Raw genomic sequence first — 26,254 nt, 5'->3', positions numbered from 1 at the left:
ACTTTTTCATGGACTTTAGGCAGATAAACAAAGAAATCTGGCACAGAGCAAAGGTGAGCATGGAATTTACTTGAATCCTCCAGAAGGGAGTGATGGGGAGTATTGCAGCTCTGCATGTGTCTCCGGGTTAAGGACCTACGTCTGAAGGGCTGTCAGTCGGAGAACTTTAATGAGCCCTCATTACACTAAGACGTGTAGTCTGTGAGAGAAGGGACCGACCTATGATTGATACTGGAAATCATAAGTGGTGAAGGATCACAATTGGAGTTGGCACTAATTTCCCCTCACCGTGGAGCAAAAGTCAAGATTATATACAAAATCCAGTGGTTTCATTTTTTTCATGTATAAAGATAATATAATCCTTTCTGTTAAGACTATGACACTCTAAAAAGGAGCAAAGAAAATAAAAATTTTGCCATCTGACATATTGAAATTTTTTTTGGAAAGACTCATTAAATTCTCAAATTATCAGATCATGTTGACGGGAACTCTGGTTTGAGACTTTGTTATAAAATTTGTTTTAATTAAAAAATAGTTCCTACTTTGATGTGCTTACCACATACCCCATCATACTGTTTTTCAAATGTTCGTGGACTTGAACCATGTGATGTAGTTTAAACAGTGGATCATGGAAAGCCGAGAAAAATGCTAATTGGTTACTCAGTTATAAAAATACTTGAAAGGTATTTAAAAGTTTTAATCTTAGGTCTTTATTTGTTTATATGGATTAAAAACACTATCACTTCCCAATTTATGATTTGATATACGTAATCTCATTTAATCCTCATGAAACCCAGTGAGCCTGCATTATGTCCTTTCACAGGTGAGAAACTGGTGATCAAATACATTTTCTAAGGCATATTGTAGAGCTCTCACCAAAGACCACGCCCTTAAGTACTGTCCTATACTACATACGTCTATATTGCTGGCCCCGTGTATCTTTTTGACAAAAAGCATTGGGACGTTTCTTTTCCCAAAGCCTGTTTACCCTGTTTCCTGACAACTTCGTTATGTTCAGAAACTGTTCAGATGTGTTATATCAGCCATCACCTTGTGCTTCTGTTTGCTGTGAATGCGGCAGCAGCTCCCACGTTGCAGCTGTATGCCCTGCGAAGTCTTTTGTCCTTTATGTCTGAGAGTAGCCTGACAACCTTTCATGTTGGATTCAGCAAGATTGCTTTTTATTTAACAAAGCTGAGTGTTGCTTTCTAGGTGAAAAATAATTAAATGCTTTTAAAGATGTATTTGATTAACTGGAAGCCGATCTGTGTAAATTAATTATAACTATAATGATGTCATAGCCTTGTCTTTTGTTATTAACCAGGTAATTGACCAGAAGTTTGGAAGCTTATTGTAACTGACAGTTAGTGGTTTGACCTTGTGTGCTGTCTAGAAGCGCAACATGCACGATGCATGTAAATGCAGTTTTTTTCACTGAGCTGCATGTATTGTCAGAGCATCTGATCCTGGGTTCTTATTTTTACTCTTCCCTTCTTTGCAGAAATTGCTACACTCCAACTAGATATTATCCTGATCTCTCTTACTAAAAGCATCTTGCCAAACACAAGTGTGGTCCTTGAGTAATTATAATCAGAGATAATCATTGGCACATTAAGAACATATGATCAAGTAAACAAATGCCAAGATTAAAGGAATCTTGATTTTAAATTCCATGTGAGGGACGGCAGAACAACTTTTTGTAGAGAAGACATTAAGAGGAAAAGTAAGGGCATATTTGACAGGTTGAGAGAGAATTTGTCCCCTCTTACTCTACTTTGTCCAAGGAAGGTCAGGGCGTACATTTTAAATCTTTGAGTGATGGGAGCCTTTAACTTTGGTGAGTTGGTTTAAGGATGGGATTGTAAGAATAAAACATGGAGCGGAAGTGAATAATAATGGCTGACAAGCAGCACTTCTTAGGTTAGCTGACCTCCCTCCCACACACTTTATGCTGGTGGTATAGTCAGCTATGCCAGAATGGGACACAGGCATTCCTCAAATCCTCATGCTGTGCAAAATCATGTAATAAAAAACCACAGGGCTTATGGTGCAAATGGTGGCTGGAGGAAAACACTCACAAAACTTTGTCAGTTGTACGTTAAAAAAAAAAAAAAAAAGGAACCTAATAAAATGGTAGCATGGTCACACGTGTTAGTTAAGAAATACATAACTACTACAATAAATATGGTATTTTGCCTTCAAAAAATCCTGAACTTTGCTTGTGAAAGTGGTTGTCAGAGGATTGGAGCTAGTGAATTATTGTCAGGTGGTAGTAGAAGGATTATCAGAAGTGGAAGGTAAGTTGTAACTGCAGATGTGATGGTGTAACTCGTAATATACTCTCTGATCTTAGGTAGGTGGTAGATGTTTGAGGTATGTAATTGGGTGCATTTGGTGAATTTCTGTGTAGCTTTCTTTCTTCAGAAACTTTCTTCAGAAAGTTTTCTGCTTTCACCTAATGCTTCTTGCGGATGAAATTGCGCGTAATCAAATGCGAAATTTGCATTATGTTCTGTTGTTCCCTGAATATTAATTGCATTTGAACACATTTGCTTGTTACAAAGCAAGCACTATAGCAGAGCTGACCAGGCTAATTAACTTCTACTTCTCTAACCTAGTTCGAGCATTTACGCTAACAGCACATGCATGCTGTTTCCTGTCTTAAAAATATCTTTCCTTTTATCCACTTTCTATTTTGCAAACCCAGGTGCAAGGGAGGTATTCTCTGATTTGGACTGACGTAACATTTCTATATTGGCACCTACTTGTACATTATTTTCCTGTTTTTAAAACGGGCTGGGTTCAGAAATGACACAAGACACGAGTAAAGGCGGAGGAAACAACTAAATGGCCAAGTGGTTCTCAGCAGGAAAAAGCATATCCATTTATTAGGAGAAATTAAGCCTCTTCTAGCTCTGATGGGATTTTGCACAAGGAACAGTAAGTTTGAATGATATTTTACAATAATGTGAAGATGATTCCTATGTGACAGTCCCTTGGGTGAGACCGATGTCAAGTCTTCTAATAATATGAAGGTGCATTTATGCAGAAGTCATTCTTCAAAGGCAAAGTGAATGATGTGACCATGATTTTGGAGATTTGGTAAAACACGGGGCTAAGAGTTGAGATAGTGCTCCTTTATTTGAGCAATTCTTAAAAGGTAGAAAAGATATTTTTGCCTCTCTGTGGCTTGTCAGATTAAACCTTACTTTGTAGGACAGGACTGGGGGAGATGGCAGAATGCTAACCAGGGTGCACTTCACACCTTCCCCCCCCCCACCCCCCCTGCCGCAGACCCACACTTTCCAGAGTCCTAGCCAGCAAAGTGCCTGGCCCTGGTGGGAGAAAGTCAGAGAAGGCATGGAAGGCTTTTGATCCTCTGGTTCTCTCTTTGTATAGCATATATATATTCCACAGTGAGAAAAAAACGACATTTAGTTTATTGTTACTTTTTTTGTCTTTAACTTGATTTTTAAAATTGATTTTTTGTTTTTGTTGGCTATGACTGTGATAGTTACCAAAAGAAGTGGGGTATTTGAATGTTACTTTGTATTACTTTCTTAAATATAGATCAACAAATTGTCTTGTATCAAGAAAACAATTAGACTTGGGGTGCCTGGGTGGCTTAGTCAGTTGTGTGACTTCAGCTCAGGTCACATGATCTTGCAGTCCATGAGTTCAAGCCCCACGTTGGGCTCTGTGCTGACAGCTCAGAGCCTGGGACCTGCTTCAGATTCTGTGTCTCCCTCTCTCTCTGCTCTTCCCCCACTCATGCTCTTTCTCTCTGTCTTTCAAAAATAAATAAATGTTAAAAAAAAAATTTAAAAAACGAAAACACTTAGGTTTGATAGAGTAAAAGTTTTCTGTAGTGAGATTTTGTATATTTGAAACAATTTCAAAATTCATATACATTTTGGTATGTTTAATGGAAGTCATCAACTGCCCTTTCTTGGGAAAGACTATTCTTTATGCTGAGATTATGTCCTTCCTAATTTTTTTGGTGGTCAAGTATCATATCTTTTATTGAAAGACAGGTGATTTCTTATTTCAGCTCTGACATGTAAAGAGTTTGGAAATTGTCATCCCTGTCCTCACAACAGGACAAAAGCTGAACAAACTGAAAATCAAGATTTCATAGATCTGTCAGAGAACTGAAGATATATATAAGGCAGACTTTCACCCCCAAATCTTAGAGGCTCATATTGAAAGTCATAGTCAAGTTCATTCCTGTAGGAGAGGAAAAAATTCTGTTCCCTTCTATGCTCCTGGGTTCTCCAGTTGGAGCCCTGTAAACCAGACTGACAGAAGACAGATCAGCAAGAGAAAAACAAAACAAGTTTCTTAGCATGTGTGTTGTGTATACATTTGGGAGTACACAGATGAGTAACTCAGGGGGATGGTTAGAACTTGGGCTTATATAGCATTTTAACAAAAGAACAACACGTTCGTGGAGAAGTGACAAGACAAAGGAAAAGGACCTTAAGTTTCTGTAGGAGGCAAATATGTGGGGAAATTAATGGAAGATATGGGCTAGTTAGCAAAGTTTGTTATGTATATTTCATGGGTGTCCAATCAAAGGTTGTCCCAGATTAACTTTTGTGTTTCCTTGAAGATACGGAGGGGAATGCCTGCAAATTCATGTCCACCTCTTAGGTAAATAGAAGAGGGCAAAGAACTTTACTTGTATCTGCTTCTTCTCAATTGCCTTCAGCTCAAAAAAGATCTTCATGCCAAGTGGCATATGTTGGTGGCATATTCTGCTTCCCTGCAATTAGCTTGCTTGGAACTGAGGTCACTGAAGGTAGTAACTATTAGAACTATTTAAATGGTAACTTCCATGATTTGCTGGAGTCTAAGTGTAGACTATCTTGAGAGTTAAAAACTCTCAGCTTTTCTGCAGACAAACCTGACTCATCATTTCACTTTTTTTTTTTTTTTTTTTCAACGTTTTTTTATTTATTTTTGGGACAGAGAGAGACAGAGCATGAACGGGGGAGGGGCAGAGAGGGAGACACAGAATCGGAAACAGGCTCCAGGCTCCGAGCCATCGACCCAGAGCCTGATGCGGGGCTCGAACTCACGGACCGCGAGATCGTGACCTGGCTGAAGTCGGAGGCTTAACCGACTGCGCCACCCAGGCGCCCCTCATCATTTCACTTTAATAACAGAGACTAGAGCCGGATTATATCGTGGTTAAAATTTCTGCTTGTCTATAAAATGGGGAAATAATAATAACAGTGCCTGTTCATAAAGTTTGGAGGATCGAATGGGATATGTGAAATAAAACCAAGAATTTAGGGATGAGTTTGGTGTCTTTATCTAAAGGAAAACAATCCGTGGATTGGGAGGTACAGTGCCTAACAAGCAGTGAACACTCTTCTTTGAGGATTTTGGGCAAGCCGGAATGGGATAGGACCTTACAAGAGGCAATGTGGAGGCGGGGCATGATTGGCTAGGGGGCGGGGATATCCTGATGAGGCTGGCGTGTCCTGTTTTCTAGGGTGAGATAAGGTAGCTGCTGCTAAAATGGAGGATCGTTAGTGGTGGGCAGGTTTCCTGGACAGTAAGGCGTTTCTTGTAAGTGCAGGCTGACTGAGGTCTAGGTTTGTGATCTGGGTCAGGCCACGAGCGTGGCCTCCAGTTGTGGGTCCTGATCTGTGAATTCCTTTTATCAGATAATAGCATGCACTTAAGGTTGGAGAGCCGTACTTCCAAAGACGAACTGGTAATATGTGTGTGTAATTTTGGCCAGTGATTTGACTTTTCTTTTTGACCTCTATTTTAGAAAAACCAGCAATCAATAGGAAGTGAGTATTTCCATTGAAGTCATCAAAACAATAGCTAAGATTTAAGGAGTGTTGACTGTGTGCTTGGCATTAGTTTAAGCACTTTGATGTTTTAAGTCATTTAATCTTTACGTTCAGCCATTATTACTACCACTCCATTTTACGTAGTGGGAAGCTAAGGCTTGGTTTAGCTGCCTTGCATAAAGTCACACAGCACACGGCTGAAGCCAGTCAGTGGGACCGATTTAGACTGGAGTGTGTGCTCTCAAACCCCAAGACACCCTGAAAACACGCAGCTTGGAGGATATGATAACTGGGTCTGGGGAAATCCTATTGACAGTTGTGGGCCATCCATTCAGAGAGCCTGCTGATGGTCAGGGAGCCTGCCGATGAGGAGCCTGGTAGAGAGCTGGGCTGGCAGTTGAGGAGGAGTTGAATGGGTTGGGAGGAGTAGAAGGAAATGTGTCGCCGAGCAGGGAGTGATGCTGGGAGGGCCCTTCCTACATCCCCTTCATCCATTCTGACAGACTTCTAGCTGTCAGGACCTGCTAGGACTCAAACACTAGCCTCTGAGTGTTTTCTCTGGCCCCTGACACTTGCTTTGCCTGGTATCGCGAGCCACAAGTGACAAGTGAGGTAAGGCAGACTCTCAGCTCTTTGGACGATAGCACTGGGGCACATCTACGCTAGCTCCCAGACTTCCCAGTGAGATTAAGCCCCAGGCACCCATCGTGATGGCTGGCTTGATAATGCACACAGCTTTGGCTGCTTTGCCTTCCCTGGTTTGCTTCCCTACTGGCCTCCTGGTCAGTTGCCTCCCAAATGAATTACAGATCCCAAACGTGTGGCTTCCCAAATAAATTACTTGCACGGAGACCTTTGTCTCAGTGTCTGCTTCTGGGGGAAGCCCAAACAATGTATAATAATACCAGAACAAGTTGTTACAGTCATCAAGAGAATTCTAATTAAATCCTCATACCAACCCATTTTATAGATGGGAAAACTGAGGCATGGATTGATGAGGTACTTTGCTCAAGGGAACTAACACAGGTATTAAACAGACCAGATGGGTGATCTGATCTAAGGCAGCGTCGTAACCTCTTCTTGTGCTGAGCAAAGACCTAGAGGCAGGCATGACCTGATCAGACAGCTAGGCATAGGAGAGTAACAGAAGATAAGATCAAGTACTCAGAGTTTTAAGTTTCATAATCCCAAGGGCTTCAAGCGAGCGTCTTGGCAGGGGTCTCTTGTTCTGCCATTACAAAGCTGCACAAAGGGTTTCTTTCTTTTAGCAGTTGCTTGGGTTGGATTTATGAGCTCAGAATGCCCCTCATCTGGATTTTTGCACGTTGATGTTTTCCCCAGAGTTGGGGAGGTGCAGAGAGAAACGAGGCCTGGTTGCCCTTCTGAGGGACCACCATCTGGGGCTTGCACATGGACGTGTTTGATTGTGGGCAGTTTATCGCAGAGAGGACCTTTACACCACCCCCCTTTCCCAATGATCTTATCCCTGAGAAATTCAAGGCAAGGTGACTTAAGACGCTCTGTGTCTGTTTATGATTTTCCAAATGGCCCTCCCTTGATTCCAGTGAAAATGTTTGAAAGCCACCCAGCAAATGGGCAACAGTAAATGCGTAAAAATATTTGTGTGCATAGAAGGACTCCTGCTGGGGCCCCTGGGTGGCTCAGTTGGTTGAGGTCCGACTCTTGATTTCAGGTCACGATCCCAGCCAAGGTTGTGGGATCGAACCCCACGTCGGGCTCTGCGTCGAGTGTGGAGTCTGCTTAAGATTCTTTCTCTCTCTCCCTCTGCCTCTCTCCCCTGCTGGCACTCTTCTTTGTCTTTCTCTAAAATAAAAAAATAAATAAATAAGGAGGACGCCTGCTTACTGTAGAGTCATATAGTCAGACTCTTCTGGTGACCGTGACAGAATAAAAACTGGATCATTCTGTAGAACTGTTTTATGTTTCTGTAAATCTGTATCCTTAATCACCCTGTGGAGTGAAGCACTGTTACCTCTCTCATTTTGTGCAGGGAGTAATCAGAGCAGCTTCCTGACTTGTTTGAAGCAAACAGTTGTGTGCACTTTGTCTTTTTCTTTCTCTGAGCCTAATAACTCTGCCTCGCCTGTGGTAGATGGTCAGTGTGTTGTTTGTTGACTGATCACATGGGTGACCTGGTTAAAATGTAGCCCCTTCCAGGGCGCCTGGGTGGCTCTGTCAGTTGAGCGTCCGACTTCAGCTCAGGTCACGGTCTCATGGTTCGTGAGTTGGAGCCCCGCATCAGCCTCTTTGCTGTCAGCCCAGGGCCTGCTTTGGATCCTCTGTCCCCCTTGCTCTGTGCCCATCCCCCATCCATGTTCATGTGCACATGTGCGTGCCCTCGCTCGCACTCTCTCAAAAATAAATAAACATTTAAAACAATTAGCCTCTTCCAGGCTAGGATGCAGTTAAACTTTCTTCTCCCAGGCGGGATTGATCGATTTCTCTCTTCGCGTGCCTCTCTGTGTCTCTTTCTCCTTCTGCCTCAGTCTCCATGTTTGGTGCCTGTGTTTGGAGAGAACCGTTCAGTCTTAAGTCTAGACTCAGACTTTCGGAGCTTTGTGTGCCCCAAAGCAACTTGATGATCCAACTCAGCCTAATGAGATGGATGTTCTTGGACGTTCAAGACCCCAAAGCTAGGAGCAGACGTGGGATGAGTAGAACCAGGACCATGGGCAGAAGCAGGAGAGGATGTGCTACCTCGCCGGGAAGGGTTTCTCTGGTTCATTTTCATCCTCTTCATGCTTTTTACCTAAGGTTTTCAAATTGCCAGGGGAATCCCCAGCATATTGCTCGTCACTAGCAAGGCCTTGTCTTTTGCTTTCACTTTGACAAAGTCCTTCGTTCCTGGGAGCGTATTATGAATCTTAATTTCCTCCACTCCGCGTAAATAAACTGACACACCTAGCTCTTCTGTTATCATTGTTGTTGAAACTAATTGAGAGCGTTTCCTAAATCTGTAATTCCTTTCCTGAGTCTCTTGCCTGTATGTGAAATCAGCTCATTGTCCCCCCAAGCCGGAGACTTTTCCAGAGGTTTGCTAACATGGGGCCCCATTATAGAGCCAGAGAAGACGATGATCTTGAGCCCCAGCTTCCTAGAAGGGCGTGGCCCAGTTCTGGAGCCCCTGCCCAACTACTGCTTCAACAGCACATCTGTGCCCAAGATCACTGAGTCGGATGGGACAGTGGAGGAGTGGCAGACTGTGGTAGACAATGAGGGCAGTACAGAGACCCCGTCGCCCAGCACGATGATCCAGAATCACCCGACACCTTTAGCCCCCGGTGAAGCTGTTTCCGTCCTCAGCCAGTCCTCAGGGAAGTAGAAAAACTTGGTTTTTGTTGTGGTGGTGTTGGTGGCTTTTTGTTTTCTTGTTTTATCTTTTACTTCTTAGGCCTTCCTATCCTCCTCCTTAATGACTGGGCCAGGATGGAAGCTGAAGTCTTCTGTCTAACCTTGTGTACCTCTTAGGTGAAATCGACCAAACCTTTGTGAACCTTATCACCCCCTGAATATTGTTAAGACTCCATAGGATAGAACAGATTATCAGGTCCTGACTTGACAGTTTCTTTTGGTGATTCTATTTATTGTCGTGGGGCATGTATTTCTGTGGCTCAGGGTAGATAATTGCATCATTTGAAATTACTTTCCGATATTTAATTTCAACTTCTCTTTTCATAGCTACTACCTTAGTTCTGCCTCAGTTATTTTTGTGTGTGCAAAATAAATTTTATTAAAATGTCTGCGTGCAGCAGCTCCAGAAATTCTGATGGCTCTAGAATTTCTATATCTAAGGGTCTCAGAAGGAGAGATCTGGTTGGAAGTGGAGGGGGCGCAGGGTTGGGAGCCAGTAGCCAGGGGATGCCTTAAAGCTGTGTTTGCATGGCAAGCATGCTCTTTTAATTAGATTGTATGTTAATTTGGATTATTTGGGGGGATGATCATGAAGATTAACAGCCCTCTCCCCCAGTGGGCACCATCTGCATATTTCTGAACTGTATAAGTCTTACCCATTTTTTACCCAATCTTGCGAACATAACCCTTGTACCCTCAGCAACCAGAGTTGTTTATGTCTCAGAATTTCTTCACATTGTTTTGCTTTCTAGGAATTTTACTTTAAGATACCTGTTTACTTCTTTTGAGCTGTTAAAAATGTAATTCTCTCCTAGTAATAATTTTTGTAAGTAGACATTCTATTTCAGTAACCCTCATTATTGTTGAAAGCAGTATCTAACTTCAAATGTATGGCTCTTCCTTTTCTCTCTTGGTGAGATCTTTTTGTAAAAAGAAGCCCTTTGCTAAATGGTTAAGTAATGAACTCTTCACACTTATAATCACTTTTTTTTTCTCATTATTGCTTAAGTTAGATCTAATAAAAATTTACACCATATAAGTAGGGATTGAACTAAAAATGCAAAATTGTCTTCTTCCCTTTTAGTACTTAAAAAAAAAAACGTCTCTCAAACTTGAGTTTACCCTCCAAGGAGTATTTACGTGGAAGAAAAGTAGCTGGCATTGGAAGGGTTCCTAGTCTAGTGAGTTATGCTAAAAGATATTGGATGTGAAGCAGAACTTTGAACTACTTCCTGCACTGCATCTAGATCACAGCCTGGAATCTCCAAAGCTTTTTATTTAGCCACTTACAGACATTCGAGGCATTTGTTATATGCAGTGGATGCGCAGACTTTGGGAAGGCTTGTCATAGGAACAGGCCGGGGCACCAAGGTTTGCAGTGGTGACAGACACAGATTAAGGGGCTTGACAGATAAGTGGTACCATCTGGTGGGAAGAGCTGGATTTGAGTCCTAAGAATCTAGTTTATGAGCATTGCCATCTTGGTTTATCTGTACAGGAAAAACGGAATTTCTTTCTCTGTTTCATGGTTTCACACCGGAACTGCTGAAAGGATTTCTAGTAAACTGGGACAGTTGTGTCTGGAATGATCAGATTTAAAAACTAAGCTAGGGGATGTGTGTGAAATGCACTTTGTGACCTCTGGTGGTGAGAGCACCCCACGTGACTATCCACGTGTGGAGAGGGTCACTTACTAAGCACCTCGGACAGAGAAACCCAGGGCTGCGGGGTGAACATCCCCTGAAAGGGCAGAATCTCCATGGAGCTACTCCTCACATGGGCAGCTCTGTAGAGTCTGCTGCAGAATAGGCAGCAGGATGGTCAGGTGATTTTCCTGGCAAGTGCTTGGGTAGACCAGTTAGTCAATAAACATGGAACTAAGTTTGTCTTCAGACTATTGTGAGAATTACATGAAACAAATTACACATAACTACTTTGAAAACTGTAAATGTGTGAGATACTAGTTATTACTGGGGAAGTATGTAAATATTATAAGACTTTGAATCCTGGGCTGAAATGCTTGAAGTTGGTCAGATGATGATGGTAAAAATGTAATACCTGCTAACACTGGTATGTTTATTATGTGTGCTTATTATGTTTCAGGATTTGTCCTGCATGGCTTATGGACATGAGCAAGTCTATGAGGCAAGTCTTAGTAGTATTTTGTATGTATTTTATAAATGAGGGAACTTAGGCACGGACTGAGAATTTGAACAAGATCATAAAATTCCAATCAGTTGAGTCAGGATTTGAACCCAGACCATTAGGCTTCAGAGTCCATTTTATTACCTATGATACTCTTCAATCTTAGGATGATGTAGTAGAGAACATGATGGATTGGGGGCAGGGAATAACATGATAAGACTGGATTTTCAGTAAATCTAGTCAGTCATTATATAAGTGGATCAGGGGAAGAGTGCCCAGTGAGCAGGGCTTGACTTTTGGTAAGGTCTGTTACCACATAGTATATGCCTTTATTAATGGTTCCTCACTTGTCTGGAATATTCTATTGCTTCTCGTGTTATTCTAGTGGTCTTCAATGCCATCCCCCTCAGGGATCAGGGATTCTGCCTTCCGCTTGAATGATACTGATACTTAAGGCAGGCTAGTATAAACAACAGTTGGGCATTATCTCATTAAGATGTGAGCAATCTTATATTTGTTTTCATTTGGAGAGATGGTAGATGGGGAAAAAGAGGGAGGAGGAGATCTTGTGTCATAAAAACCCAATGTCTGGTAGCTTAAAATGAAAACAATTTAGCCAGTTGGCATTTGGGAGATAGTGTAATGGTTGCATAGAACTGGGTAAGACAATTTCTCAGGTGGTTGTAAAGATGAAGCATATGGGTTGGAGAACCATGGAATAAATGGAGGTCTCAGGAGCCCTCAAAAGAGGAATTGTGCTTTCAACTCCCAGTTTTTTCTGGAACAGAGACCAAGTTGTAGGTGTTTCCATGAATGAAACTTAATTACTGAGAGTGTCACATGTTCATGACTAGATCCCCGTGACCTTCTTAATATAATTTGATTTCAGTGTTCATTTTTTATTCATGAAGTCAGTTTTCATTCATTTGACTGTTTTCATCTCTTTGGATTGCTCTGGCTTTAATATGAAACAAGAGGGGCGCCTGGGTGGCTCAGTCGGCTAAGCATCCAACTCTTGACTTCAGCTCACCGTTTGTGAGATCAAGCCCCACATTAGGCTCTCTGCTGACAATGTGGAGCCTACTTGGGGTTCTTTGCCTCTCCCTCTCTTTCTGCCCCTCCCCTATTTGTGCGTGCCCCCCCCCCTCTCAAAATAAATAAACGTGAAAAAAAATTTTTAAAATAAGAAAATAGAGAATCCTACTCTGATTCTTTGGCCTGATTTATTGTGACTCAGGAAGCCAGTTAACAGATACAGGTGGCCAGAAAAATTTGTCTTTTATATTCCACTTGCCATTAAGCAATTATGGTACTATAAGAAAGATTCTACCCTGTACCCCCAAGACTCCCCATTTACTGATCAGCTCAGGTAGATGATTATTCTGGTAAATTGAATACAGTGTAAGGTGTGAAAGCCATACCATCTGCTATTACATTTAATATTTAAATATTAAGTTAATTTTTTTTCCTAATTTTTTTTATTTTTGAGTGAGACAGAGCACGAGAAGGGGAGAGGCAGAGAGAGAGAGAGGGAGACACAGAATCTGAAGCAGGCTCCAGGCTCTGAGCTGTCAGCACAGAGCCTGATATGGGGCTTGAACCCACGAAGTGTGAGACCATGACCTGAGCTGAAGTCAGAAGCTCAGCCGAGTTAACCATCCAAGAGCCCCTAAGTATTAAGTTTTGAAAACATAATTTACATGTTATTCATGCAACTGTGTATTGCATTTAAAAACCATATATTGCCTCTAAGCTGTATAGGCTTTTTGAAATGTATTCATATATTTGGAAAGAGGAAACAAATTACTTTGCAAGCATTTAGTTAATAAATTCTTGTCTTTCACTAAATGCAAATACATGTTACACTATACCATTCTCTTATTTTCAAAAATGTTTTGGAAATGTGCATTTTGTAATTTGGTTCTCTTGGGACCTAAGGAAGCTAATACCTTTTAGGGAAAATAAAATTATGCTAATTATGAAGTTTTATTGGATGAGCAAAGAATTTTATTATTTTGTGCCAGACTCAAATGTTACTGTCGATTGGCCTTCTAGGAAGAAGTAGAGAAAATAATTTCTCATGTTTGGATTAGAAAAGACATGAATGATAGGATTCCTGAGAGGCTTAGAGGGGTGAGAAGAAATAGTTTAGTTCAGTTCATTCCTAGAGAAAGTAGATTGTACTAAAACCAAATAAGAAAAAAAATGCATTGTGTTTTTGTGTATTTTGACCAGCTTAGTGTGGTATTTATGATGCACTAATTTGTTGTCCAGCTCTCGTAATTTAAAAAGCAGAGGAAGTGCTTATGTTTAACATAATCTGCTATTTCCATAACAGTTTTGCTTCGTTTGAAGCAATAAAACATATTAACAGTTTTGCAATATTTATTGTCACATGAGTGCCTGAGCCAGGCCCCTGCTAGTGAAGTACAGTCAGTCACATTCACTCTCAACACGATACATCCGGGGGGACCGCGGTGCTAAAATCTTGGCATTGTAGGGGCGCCTGGGTGGCTCAGTCAGTTGGGCATGTGACTTTGGCTCAGGTCATGATCTCACAGTTCAGGAGTTTGAGCCCTGCGTGGGGCTCTGTGCTGACAGCTCAGAGCCTGGAGCCTGCTTCGGATTCTGTGTCCCCCTGCTCCTCCCCCACTGGCGCTCTGTCTCTCCCTGTCTCAAAAATAAAAACATTAAAAAAATATGTATATATTTTTAAATCCTGGCAGTGTAACCAAAACAATTTCTTTGTGGTTCCATCTTTCTTTGTGAAGCTTTCTTTTGACCTGAGGTTGTTAAACTGTTTCTTGGAGGGAGAGAGAGGTGCGGAGAGGAAGAAAGAAAGAGAGAAGAGAGAGAGAGAGAGAAGGAGGGAGAGGGCGTGAGCTTGTCTGTATGGTTATGTGTGCCTATCAACATGTGTTTATATTACGTTTTAAGCAATGAAAATTTAGGCATTTGCTCAATGTCCTTAGTCATTAGGGAAGTCTAAGTCAGTGCCACCTCACACTCACTCAGATGGCTGTAGTGAGAAAGGTGGATTAAAAACAAGTATGGTTGAGAACGTCGAGAAATTGGAACCCTCATACGCTGCTGGAGGGAATATAAAATGGTACAGAAATGTGGAAAACAGTTTACCAGTTCCTCAAAAAGTTACACATAGAGCTGCCATGTGAACCAGCAATTCCACTCCTAGGTATATATCTAAGTGAACTGAAAACATGTGTGCCTACCAAAAAAAAAAAAAAAAAAAAGACACATGAACATTCGTAGCAGCATTAATCCTTAGAGTCAAGAAGCAGACACAACCCAAATGTCCATCAGCTGGACATTTGATGGACATTGGACATGGTCAGTGGATCAACACTGTTACCGCCAGATGCCAAATTGGGAATATAATTCCTAACTGCTGTTTATTCTTGCAGCTTCAGGGTTCTGAATTCTTCTAGAACATTTTAACTGAAAATTGAGACCTATACCACCGTAGTAAATGGTAATGATGAAATACTTTCTGCTTTGTAAGTAGAATTGAAAATCACTGTAATTAGTTTTTCCCCTTTTTATAAAACTCCTTTCTCTGCCCCTTGAGACACATTGGTTTCCCAACTTACGAATTCACTTTCTTTTGTTTGTTCTAGCCACTTAGTTTTTCTTATTACATACCTGTTTAATATTTAATTTCTCATTAAAAGTAAATATGGCTAATTTTCCTTTCAGTATTCCAAGAAGCCCTCCATTTCTCTCCGTCACAACTTTGATATAGTGCTGTCTAGTGTGTATTACTACGTAATTCAAATGCCATTTTTTTAATCAAATAGTCCTGGCAAAACAACCTATTAATACATTTTAAATGGATCAGAGGCTTATTTCTATAAAGTTAAGATAAATGCTGTAAACACTGTTCTGGAGCTAAAATGTAAATGGATTCATATGCATAGTTCTGTGGGGAAGGTGGTTCCAGTTTGTAGGAAAAACACTTAGAAATGAACAGATTATAGCCTTTTCAGTCAGTCTTATTTATTGCAGATGGAGTCCTTGGGCACATAACTGATTAAGCACTAACTCTATGCCAGTCACTGTACTAGACTCTGGGTATTCAGTGGTGATCAGAACAGATAAGGTAATTCTGCCCTCGGCCATTTCTGCTGCAACCGTGGAGCTCCTGGTATGGGAGCACAGTGACTGGGGAAGAGACCAGAGAGGTGGGCGGGGTCCTCCTATTTGTCACAGCACGTGGTTGTGGTTAGGAGTTTGGACTTTATTCTGACTTTAATGAGAAGCCATTGCGGGGGAATCCAACTTCAGTTTTATAGGGATTACTGTGGGTGGTGGTGGAAAACAGTTGGTGGGTATGAGGATAAGCAGAGAACCCAGTTAGGGAGTTTGTTGTAATCCAGGCAAGGTATGATTGTGGCTTAGATCGGACTAGGGCTCAAGAGCTAGAAAGAAGTAGATTGACACCCGCTGTGGAAGAATTAACTACGTGTGGTGGATGGGATGTGGGGGTCGGGGATTGACGGGGGCGAAGGCGGGTCAAGGATGTTTCCTACATCTCTGACTTGAACGGCTGGGGAGCGGGAAATTCTGTGTCCTGAGATGATGAATATGGAAGCAGAATTAGAAGGGATGATCCAGTGTTCAGCAGGGGGGCAGGTTGACCATGTGGGGAAGGATGGGTTTGAGGTGGGGGGAGTGCAGGGACTAGCCTGCTCTTCCTTGGGCTGTGGTAACTGCTTTATGGTCTGGGTACAAGCTAGAATAAATAAATCACTTCCCAAACCAAACACACTGAACTGGTTTCCAGCTCATAGACGAGTCGCTGTAACCCATCATGCCTCTGTGGTCTGTTATAGTTCCTCAGTCTGAAGATTTTTATGTATTAGATGAGCAGGAGAAAACAACATTCATTTATGGTCAGTGCTCACTTACTGTGATCTCTTCCCTTTGGTATTCCTAGAACTGTGCCTGCCTGGCCCACAAGGTCAGGTTATAGGTTTCGTCTTCCCATGGACCATGTTGATTTTCTGTTACCGTGTTACAGGCTGCATCCCTTACTTCGTAAGGCTGACTCGATAGCTTTATGCGGAAGGAAAGTGGGCCACAGACTTGGTATGAAATATGCCCATTTATCTTTGCTGCATAAAACCCCTGACTTCTAATTCTACCCACACTGGTATTCTAGAGGCCTTTATTTGGAAATGTGGGACTCAAATATATATTCTGCACATCTCACATCGGCTATGGTTATAATCTGCCTTCGCATTAAGTATACGTTGGTTGCGGGTGTGAACCACACCATTTTAGTCATCCTTTGATTTTCTACAGCCAGTGTTTTTATTTCTTTCAGCAAATAGAAACGGATTATGTAGAGGCTGAGATTATAAGTGTTGCATCCTTTGCTGTACCCCTACTGCCTGGCATAGAGACTGGCATGCTTTTGGCACTTGATGTTTATTAAATCAATGAGGGACAGAAGAAATGGCTAAGTAGACATTTTGTGAGAAGGAGGGGTAATTCAGTTTTCAGAAACCAAGAGATCAGACAGCCTGTATTCTTCCTGTAAGATTATGATCCTGAAACGTACTGAAAAATCCAGGCTGCAGAATATAAATGTAGGGGATCGAAATGACAGAAAGGATTTTAGAAACCATGAGAGTGGAGTTCCATGAGCATGTGCAAAAGAGAGCAAGGATAGAGGAAAAGGGAAAAGCAGAGGAAGGGGGATTGGAAGGAGGGGTGGCGGTACAGGAGGGCACAGTGTCCAGGAGGCAGGAGGCGTCACCAGCTGGAGATGGTGGTGAGAAGGGACACGGATGGAAAGGGACCTTTGGATTTGGGCAGAAGTCAAGCAAGTGTAATATGAGCCTGAGTGCACAGTGTGATATGAGATTGGGGAAATTCCATTGTCTTTTTGTTCATATTCCTCATCACTAATGATTCCAGTCAAGGAGTCAAGGGGGGGCATTTTCTTTTTTTTTTTTTTTTTAATTTTTATTCTTTATTTTCATTTTTCTAATATTTATTCTTTATTTTATTTTTATTTTTTATTTTTTATACTTTTATTAATTTTTTTTTTTTTTTTTGACTGAGAGGAAGAGAGCAGGGGAGGGGCAGAGAGAGAAGGGGACAGAGGATCCACAGTGGGCCTGGTGCTGACAGCAGAGAGCCTGATGCAGGGCTCGAACTCATGAACCATGAGATCACAACCTGAGTCAAAGTTGGATGCCTAACCAGCTGAGCCACCCAGGTGCCCCAAGGGGGAATTTTTCTTAAGCAAAGACATAATTAGTTTTGATTTCCTCCTGTGCACAACCTGGCATCATAGGACACTCTTTATATTGAGATTGAAGGGTTCGTTTTGTGATTTCTTATAAGCCGATTACTTAATGTTTAAGGCTGTATTTTTCCATTGCTCCTTTTATAGGTATTGAGGTTTGATATTAAAATTATTTAGGGAATGTTGCAAAAAAAAGTCACAGTAGTTGGAGATTTGAAAGTCGACTTGAATATCAATGTGAAAAATATAGACTGTTTCTCTAAAATAACCCGGGAGCTGATCTTCAGTTGAAATTTTATTAAGTTCTGTAGTTCATGAGAATGGTATTGAACTATGTTAATAAGCCCATAGCAATAAAGGACCTTGGGTTGTGCTAATAATGTGGGTATACACATACACACATGCATGCACACAAGTGTAATTTTTTCTGGGTCATTTCCTAGAATCCATATGGGAGGAGGATAGGGAGTACATTTTCACCTTATTAAGATGCTACAATTTGCAAAACTTGCCCACATAAGTGGGCTTACCTTACAGTAATAAAAAAATGTGTCTACTGTGTATTCGACATCTGCTGCTTTCCAGACGTATTACAGTAATCCTGGGAGGGAGCTATTACATCATTCCTAATTTAAAGTGAAGAAAGTAAAGTTCAGAGAGTTTTGAAGTAATTTGCTCTAGGTCACAAAGCTTATAAAGTAGAATTATACCCATTTTTAGCCCGAAGCCCATGTACCTTCTAACATTCTGTCTGGATGAGAATCTTTAGGGTATCAGAGTAAGTCATGTATTTGGTTGGGAGCCCAAGAACCTCCATAGAGTAAAAACCACTAGATGAGAACTTTTGCAGCATCCTGGCCCCAATCTGCCTATTTACCCTTATCTGCAACTGACATTTTTCTTCTTTCTTCCTGTTATGATGGACGAGGCTGTTCCCTCCAAGGACTTAAGTTCTTATCTTTTGCGTCTTTAGTCTGTGGCTCTTTCTTTACTAACTTCTTCCCGTAAGCCTAAGCTAGTCCCTCACCAAAGGAAATCCCTTCAGTATTGGTGAGTAATTGCTGTGTAACATACCAGTCTAACACTTGGTGAAGTTACAGTATGATTTATTTAGCTCATTGTTCTGTGGGTCAGCAAATTAGGCCGGGCTGTGCTGGATTCACGTCTTGTCTGTGGTCAGCCGCTGGTCAGCTAGACAGCTTTGCTTCAGGGGCATTAGCTGGCTAGTGGTCAGGGCCATAACGGTGCCTGGAGCTTGTGTCTTCCCTCATCCAGCAGGCTAGCCCAGACTCGGCCACTTGGTTGCTTCAGGGGGGTTCAAGAGAAAGCAGAAGGCTGTCAGTCATCTCGAGGGCTACATTCAGAATTAGTGTCCTTTTGTTTGCGATCTACCAGCCAGAGGAAGTCACAAGGCCAGCCCAGGTTCAGGGGGTGGAGACGTAGTGCTGAACTGGGTGCTCTGTCTCGTTGCTACCTCTATTTCACTCCGTTAAGACCACAGTCCTGTTACCACTTCGAGTTGGGGCTTCCTCTGTCACTGAGCTTAAAATATAGCATGGCAGTTGTTGGCTTACTTCTTAGTAGAAGGTGACCTCCTTAAAGACAGTGACCATTTGAATCTAGGATTTGGCACATAGCAAGAAATTTTAAAAAAGCAGAAGTTTTTGTGAAGATAAAGCATCCTAGCAGTTGATAACTGACAATATGGAGTAGAAGATAGTAAATGATTGCATTTTAAAACCTGCCGGTGGAAGTTTAAAAACTTTGGGGCTAAATAAATAAATAAATAAATAAAAAATAAAAACTTTTGGGCAGACGTTACCGAATATATCAAAATTGAATATTTCTTTAAAAAATTAAGGTGGTAAAGAGAATCTTGCCCAGCATTCTGAGTAGAAATCGTTATTAAATATCTACATACTATCTTTTAGGATTTTTTTTTATTAGGTTGCAAGTTTATTTATAAGGAAGACAAGTCATATTTTCATGGCATATTTGTCACAGAAAGCATACCCATCCATTAACTGGTCCTTTGGGATTTGGGTGAAGTGTTCTGTTTTAGAATGTAAGATGAGGGAGGACATCAGCTAGCATCCTGGATGTTGGTTTGGAAGACATTGATAGTAAATGTTTCTGTCAGACAGGAGGTGTGAGATATATATGCATATATACACATATACATATATATACACATATGTGTATATTTATACATATATATATGTATACATATGTACTTATATGTATATATAACGTAAGCTCATCTTCAAATGAGTATGTCTTATTGGCGCATTAAGTCTTAATTAGTGGATTTTCATGTGCATTTTATTTTATGTTTTAGGTTCAGCTCCCTGTATATCTTCCCAGATGCCTAAAACCTGACCACATTTTCCCGTCACTGGGTTGATATCTAACCATGCAGCGGAGATCAAGAGGAATTAATACTGGACTTATTCTGCTCCTTTCTCAAATCTTCCATGTTGGGGTCAACAATATTCCACCTGTCACCCTAGCAACTTTGGCTGTCAACATCTGGTTCTTCTTGAGTCCTCTGAAGCCACTGTTGGGCTCCTGCCTTAGTGTGGAGACGTGTTACCAGCAGAAAGACTGGCAGCGCTTACTGCTTTCTCCTTTTCACCATGCAGACGATTGGCATTTGTATTTCAATATGGCATCCATGCTATGGAAAGGAATCAACCTGGAAAGGAGACTGGGAAGTAAATGGTTTGCCTATGTCATCGTCACATTCTCGCTACTCACCGGGGTGGTGTACCTATTGTTGGAATTTGCTCTTGCAGAATTTATGAATGAACCTGGCTTCAGAAGGAACTGTGCTGTAGGTTTCTCAGGTAAGGCAGATAGATTTCTAAAGTAGCATGCATGAAGACAGAGAGGTGTGGCTGTTGCCATTTTATGAAATGTGGGTCCCTATTTGGCGAGGGAACTGAATTCTGAGTGGCTAAAGATTGCCGGGGCTTGGATTTTGGAGAGAAGGATGATTGGAACACAGGAGGGACATAGATCTTGCTATTAATCTATGTTAATCATTCAGTGATTAACTGCCTCATTCACTCTTGGACAATTTGTTTGGACCAAGGTCTGCTCGAAGGTAGTTTTGTTAGGAGATGTAGTTCTAGAAACATGTGCTTGCTCCATCATGGTGGGGCCAAGGAGAGACCCGCTGGTGTATCTGTGATAAGGAGTTCTCTAAAACATTGAGTATGCCTCTCAATGACTTCATTAAAATGCACCACACCCTACCATGACATGCGTGCCATGTTTTAACAACTATGATAGTCACTCTATATGTATCTCATAGGACTGAAATTGCCATTGGGGCTTAAAGTAGGTGTTCTAAGAATTAGAATGTGAAGGGGAGGAGGGAAAGAGTCCTGCAACAGAAGGAAATCTAACTCTTTTCTCTACCCTCCCTGCCATCCATCCCCCTTTCCTCTAAGATACATCCTCATGCAACCAGTTGTGGGAGAAGAAAGGAAACATGTCCTGCCCTCAACACATCTTTCCATAGAGGTTCAAAATATACACATTACTGCTATTTTTTTTTATTGAGTTGAAAAATCACATAGCTTAAAATTAACGATTCTGAAGTGAACAATTCAGTGGCATTTAGTACCATTTCAGGTATTTTATTCCCATTCTATGGGTTATATATTTTCTAGCATACTGAAAGTCACCACGACCTTCTGTGTTAAGAAACATCAGAAGAACAATTGCCTTGAACATTTTGAACATTGTCTTTCTACCAAAAGCTGGGTCGACTTGTAAAGAATAGAGTGTATTTCAAAGCAAGAAGTTGGATATAGTCAAATAATCATTTTTACATTCAGTTCATTTTCTTTGTAAATGTTGATTGTCTCCACATTTGGATTGTTGATATTTGTATGCTCTTTATTCTCTTCTAGGAGTTTTGTTTGCTTTGAAAGTTCTTAACAACCATTATTGCCCTGGAGGCTTTGCCAACGTTTTGGGCTTTCCTGTACCCAACAGATTTGCTTGTTGGGCAGAACTTGTGGCTATTCATTTCATCTCGCCAGGGTAAGTGTTTATTCTCAGAGTATACAAATGAAGAACCTGATGTTCCATGGAGAAAGAATTGCAATAATAATGAGGTAACCAGTGGTTTCTTTACAGCAAAGTTGATTCTTTAAGGGCAGCATTGAGCTGACTCATTTTCACATCAGACATTCCTGAGTTTGAGTCCTGTCCACTATGAGTCCTGTGACTTTTGGTAAACTTGTCCTATCTGAGTTTCAGTTTCCTTGCCCTGGAAGTAAGAATAAGAGAACCTGATATACAGATTGGAAGGATCAACATTAATGTGCATTGATTCTAGTAATAGTAATGCAAAAAGGCACATAGAGACCACATAATTATAAAGATAAAAATCACAAGATGTGTTGGTTCAGTTGGTCCACAAGATGTGTTAAGCCATTTTTCTTGGGAAGTGCCTTGGTAATAGAACTCTTAAAACAAAACAAAACAAAACAAATAGTCCTTACAACTTCTTGGTAATAGAACTCTTTAAACGAAAGACTTTACTCACAACTTTACTCAGTATATAAAATATAAAATGGATCAACTGTGAATGGTTTAGGGTTGAGAGGAAGCACGGGGCCCCATTCCTTTTGCTTTACCCCCGTGTTGCTGTGGTTGCCTTAGAGGTACCTCCCTAGCACCTGAGGGCTCCAAGGAATACAGTTTAAGAACCGCTGATTAAGATGCATCCTTTCCTTTTCAGATGAGGACAAGAAAAGTCAGGAGGTTAAGGTGCTTTTTAAAACAGCTCATGGTAGACACTAGCATAATAAGAATTAGGACCTCCCGACTCCTGGTCTGGTGATCCTGCCTGGGGTGCTGCGCATTCCCACTTTGGTTCCTCTCCCTGTTTTTGCTTAGAAAAAGGAGGGTGAGGGGCACCTGGGTGGCTCAGTCAGTTAAGCATCTGACTCTTGGTTTCGGCTCGGGTCTTGAACTCACATTTTGTGAGACAGTGTGGAGTTTGCTTGGGATTCTCTCTCTCTGCCCCTCTCCCACTCCAGCTCTGTCCCTCTCTCTCAAAATACATAAAGAAACTTAAAAAAAAAAAAAAGGAAAAAGGAGGGTGAATTGTGTTATTCTCCCACATCTTCTACCAGTTTCACTTCTCTTCATCTATATATGCTATTGGAAGCACATGGGGTTTTTTTGTTTATTTTTACCATGGGAACCTGGATGCTGTTTGGAGAAGGGAGAAATTCAGGAAGATTCAGGAAGAAGTGAGGAGGATTTTTTTTTTCTCTCCTTTTCTTTTCAGACAGGGGTCTTATTTTGCTTTTGGTTCGTGTGGCCGTGTTGGGTGTTGTACTTTATCTGGGAATTTTCTCTGTGGGCTGTGCGTCAGCCCCGTAACCTGAAGTTCCTTCTTTCATGCTAATTTTCCATCATGGGCAACCACTGCCAGCTGGTCCGTAAAAGGCAGCGATGTGACCACTGAGCACCACTCATTTGCAACTGTATTGTTACCTCATGACAGTTCCATGAAGAAAGCCTAACAAAATCTTCAAAGTTTTCTTTGAAAAAGGGTCCAGTAATGTCTGTTCCTTATCTGAACAGCCCGCTCGCTCTATACCTTGTCACTCACAGCTCCCTGACTTGCTTGATGTGACTTGGTCCTCTGTGTGGAGGAGAGACTGTTGTTTGTGACCACAACACCCAACATTCATATTGAAATTACTCCCTCTGATACTTGAACTTTTATTCTATGATGGATCCATTGAATAGCAGTGCCTTTAATATTCTCATGCAACCATTTCAGAAGACTTCTCAATCATCATGCACTTTATTTTTTTTTAGGGTCCCCCCTCCCTTTCCATGGAAAAGACATGGTTCCATTTTTAGGTAACATGCTTATTCTGCACGGAGGGACCCAATATTCTGAGCCTGGGAATTAGATGACATTTTCCTATCTTTGAAGCTGGAAAGAATAAATCTTTTTGGTTTTTAAGATTTGACTACTTTGAATGATAAACTTACTTCTGATGCCCAAGCATCTGCTTATGCCGGTGTCTAAATAAAGACCCAGCTAAACACTGGTCCAGGAAACTAAGAAGCGAGTGCTTCTTTGAGATGGATCTTGGAAGAATGGAAGAAACCAGAGCTCTCTTGGCTCTACATTGTTATTCTCCTAGTGGTTGTCAATTAGAATTTGCACTGGGAAAACACTGTAAATCTTTAGAACAAAGCCTGCTTTATTGTCAGACTTAATGAGCTGCCCTCTGGGGAGAGAAAAAAATCTGCCAAGCAAACATTTGGTGGACCTCTGTGTTTTATGAAAGCCACGGAATTAGTAATTTCCCCCAGTTACAGCGTGTTATGGAGGGAAGCCACTCCAAACACCCAGCCATTAGGCACTGTGAGGGGTTGGGCTTGACCGGCGGATTGAAGTAATAGCACTCATTTGCTGGTGCCTTTGCTTTTCACAGTACTTGCTTGTACCTTGTTTCCATGACTGCTTTGCCTCACATGGTCTTTTCATTTCCTTGCGTGGCCTGGGACCCTGCTAGGTGACTGTGTTTGAAGAAGTGTCCCTGCTCTGGAGGTGACACAGCAGGGAAGTGTGCAGACTCCTTGAGGAGGTTGCCTCCTTGTAGACTGGGCTCTTGCCCCTTCCCACCTGCCACCCCCTCCACCTTCTGTCGATGGAAGATGCCAAGTGTTACCTCTAACCTCTGCAGTTTTTCATGTTGAGCCTGAGGCTATTTAGTCCAAACACTGAAGCTCCAGAGAAACGAACGTTACCCCTTGTAAGACAGCCACTCAGTTACCGTGCTAGAGGACAGTGGTCATGTGTGAATGACCCGGGCCGACATAACTAGCTGTGCGACCTCAGGTGAATCATGTGGCCTCTCTGAGCCTCATTTTCCTCATCTGTCCATTGGGAATATTACTTGCTTTCTCTGTTTCCTAAGTCTGTTTTAAGGAGTCAAAGAGATAATCTATGTGAAAGTCTTTATAAGTTATAAAAGGATTTAACATTTTTATGATGACATCAGTCGCTGGAAGGGTGCAATGTCCCTGAAAGGAAATCATACTTGAAATCTTTTTCTTCCTAAAGATGAGTAAGATAAGTCAAACAAAATTTTGTTTGCTTCAATTCTGTTTATCCCCTACCTCTTGTTCCTACCTGACTTTTCCTACCAGAATGGCAGTTAGCAGTCTAAAAATTCCCATGGGCTCCTCATAAACACAAATTAAGCAGGTCATGACTGCATTTGGACCCTAGGAGATTTTTTAGTACAATATGGCAGTTCTGAAACATTAGCCCCTAGGCTTTGGGTACTGCTTCATTGTTAATGGTTGATGAGAATAATTACTTTGCCTCCACTAAAAACTTCTTGGTTAGATTGAGAGAAAAAAGATTTAATACATTTTTTACTTATTCCAGTTTAATTGTAAAAAGTTTCAAACGCAAAGTTGCTAACCCATTTGAAAGTAAGTTGCAAACATCAGAGTAACTTCATCCCTAAAAACGTCAACGTGTGTCTCCTAAAAAATCTGTTCCTTTATATAACCACATTACTATTGTCATATTGAAGAAAATCAACCGTAATTCCCCAATGTTGTCTAATAATTAGTTTATATTCCGATATTCCCCAGTTTTCAAGTGTCTTTTGTAATTGTGGTTTTTTTTTGGGGGGGGGTTGGGGTGGGTGGAGTGGGGATAAAAGATGACTAGGATATGGTTAAGGCTCACACATTTGTTTATGACATTTCTTTGTTCCCTTTTACTCTAAAGATGTCCTTCTACTTTTTATTTTTCTAGGACATTGAGAAGTAACCGTCATGGAAAAATTGTGAAGAGACTAGTGAAGGTTTTGTAGACTGTTTCAAGTTCTAGATTTCTCTGCGTGTTTACTTGTAGGGTTATATAATTCCTTCCTCTAGCCCCTCTGCATTTCTGTGAACTGGAAGTTAGGTGCAAATGTTTTTACATTCAGCTTAAACTGGGCTGTTGGCAAGAATACTTCATAGGCGTGATGCCGTAAGGCTGTGTAATATCTTCTTACATCATGACAAGAAGGACATAATGCCTGATTGTCCTGCCATTAGGAATTTCAAGTTCAATCGATTAATTAAGGTAGTCTCCATTGTAAGGATACGTCTATCCCTTCGCAATTGGAAAGTTAACTGTGAGGTGATAATTGGATATCATGCAGATAACTTGTTAATAACCTTCTACCTTACGGTTTAGTATATGCCAATGAGGACCCTTGTCTGAATTGGCAATTTCAGGGGGAGCTGTAAAGAGTGGTTTTCAGATTCTGTCATTCCTTCTACATTTATTAGGTGGGGTTAACCCCCAGTTAGACCAAAGGCAAGGGATTGAAGATGAGTGTTCTGTCTAGGGCAGATCTAAGTTTTGTGAGTTTGACTATTCAGTTTTGTGGGTTCTTTTTAAGAAAAAAAAAAAAATACAAACTTGGAAACAAAAGTAAAAATTTTAACTGAGAAACCAAAGCACAACAATTTACAAATTTTAGAGAGCTAGCAAATACTATAAACATTATAAAACCCATAAAAGTAATATAATATTCTATTAACTCCCTGGCATGCCTCTATGATATTTTCCCCCCAGGTTTGGCTGTGTGCTTTTGAT

The 26,254-nt window shown here is 41.2% G+C and overlaps 1 protein-coding gene across 14 annotated transcripts in view; it reads left to right on the top strand.

Moving 5' to 3' along the window:
* Positions 1–26,254, top strand: part of RHBDD1 (rhomboid domain containing 1) — a 173,878-nt gene that overhangs the window by 7,756 nt on the left and 139,868 nt on the right. For 13 of the 14 annotated variants that reach the window (XR_014138040.1, XR_009607407.3, XM_060623959.3 and 10 more), the window contains 2 exons: positions 19,940–20,447; positions 21,522–21,654. Coding sequence is in view for 12 of the 14 variants with exons in the window: in XM_060623959.3 (XP_060479942.1) it covers positions 20,015–20,447; positions 21,522–21,654 (566 nt within the window). In the remaining 2 variants the exon portion in view is untranslated. Of the gene's footprint in view, positions 1–2,707; positions 2,941–19,939; positions 20,448–21,521; positions 21,655–26,254 lie in introns of those variants that run through there. The other variant, XM_078450823.2, reaches the window with a different exon arrangement.

This window comes from Panthera onca, chromosome C1 (genome assembly GCF_046562875.1).
Source record: "Panthera onca isolate mPanOnc1 chromosome C1, mPanOnc1 haplotype 2, whole genome shotgun sequence".
In the NCBI taxonomy this organism is placed as follows: Eukaryota; Metazoa; Chordata; class Mammalia; order Carnivora; family Felidae; genus Panthera; species Panthera onca.
This window is presented reverse-complemented; position numbering and strand designations above follow the sequence as displayed.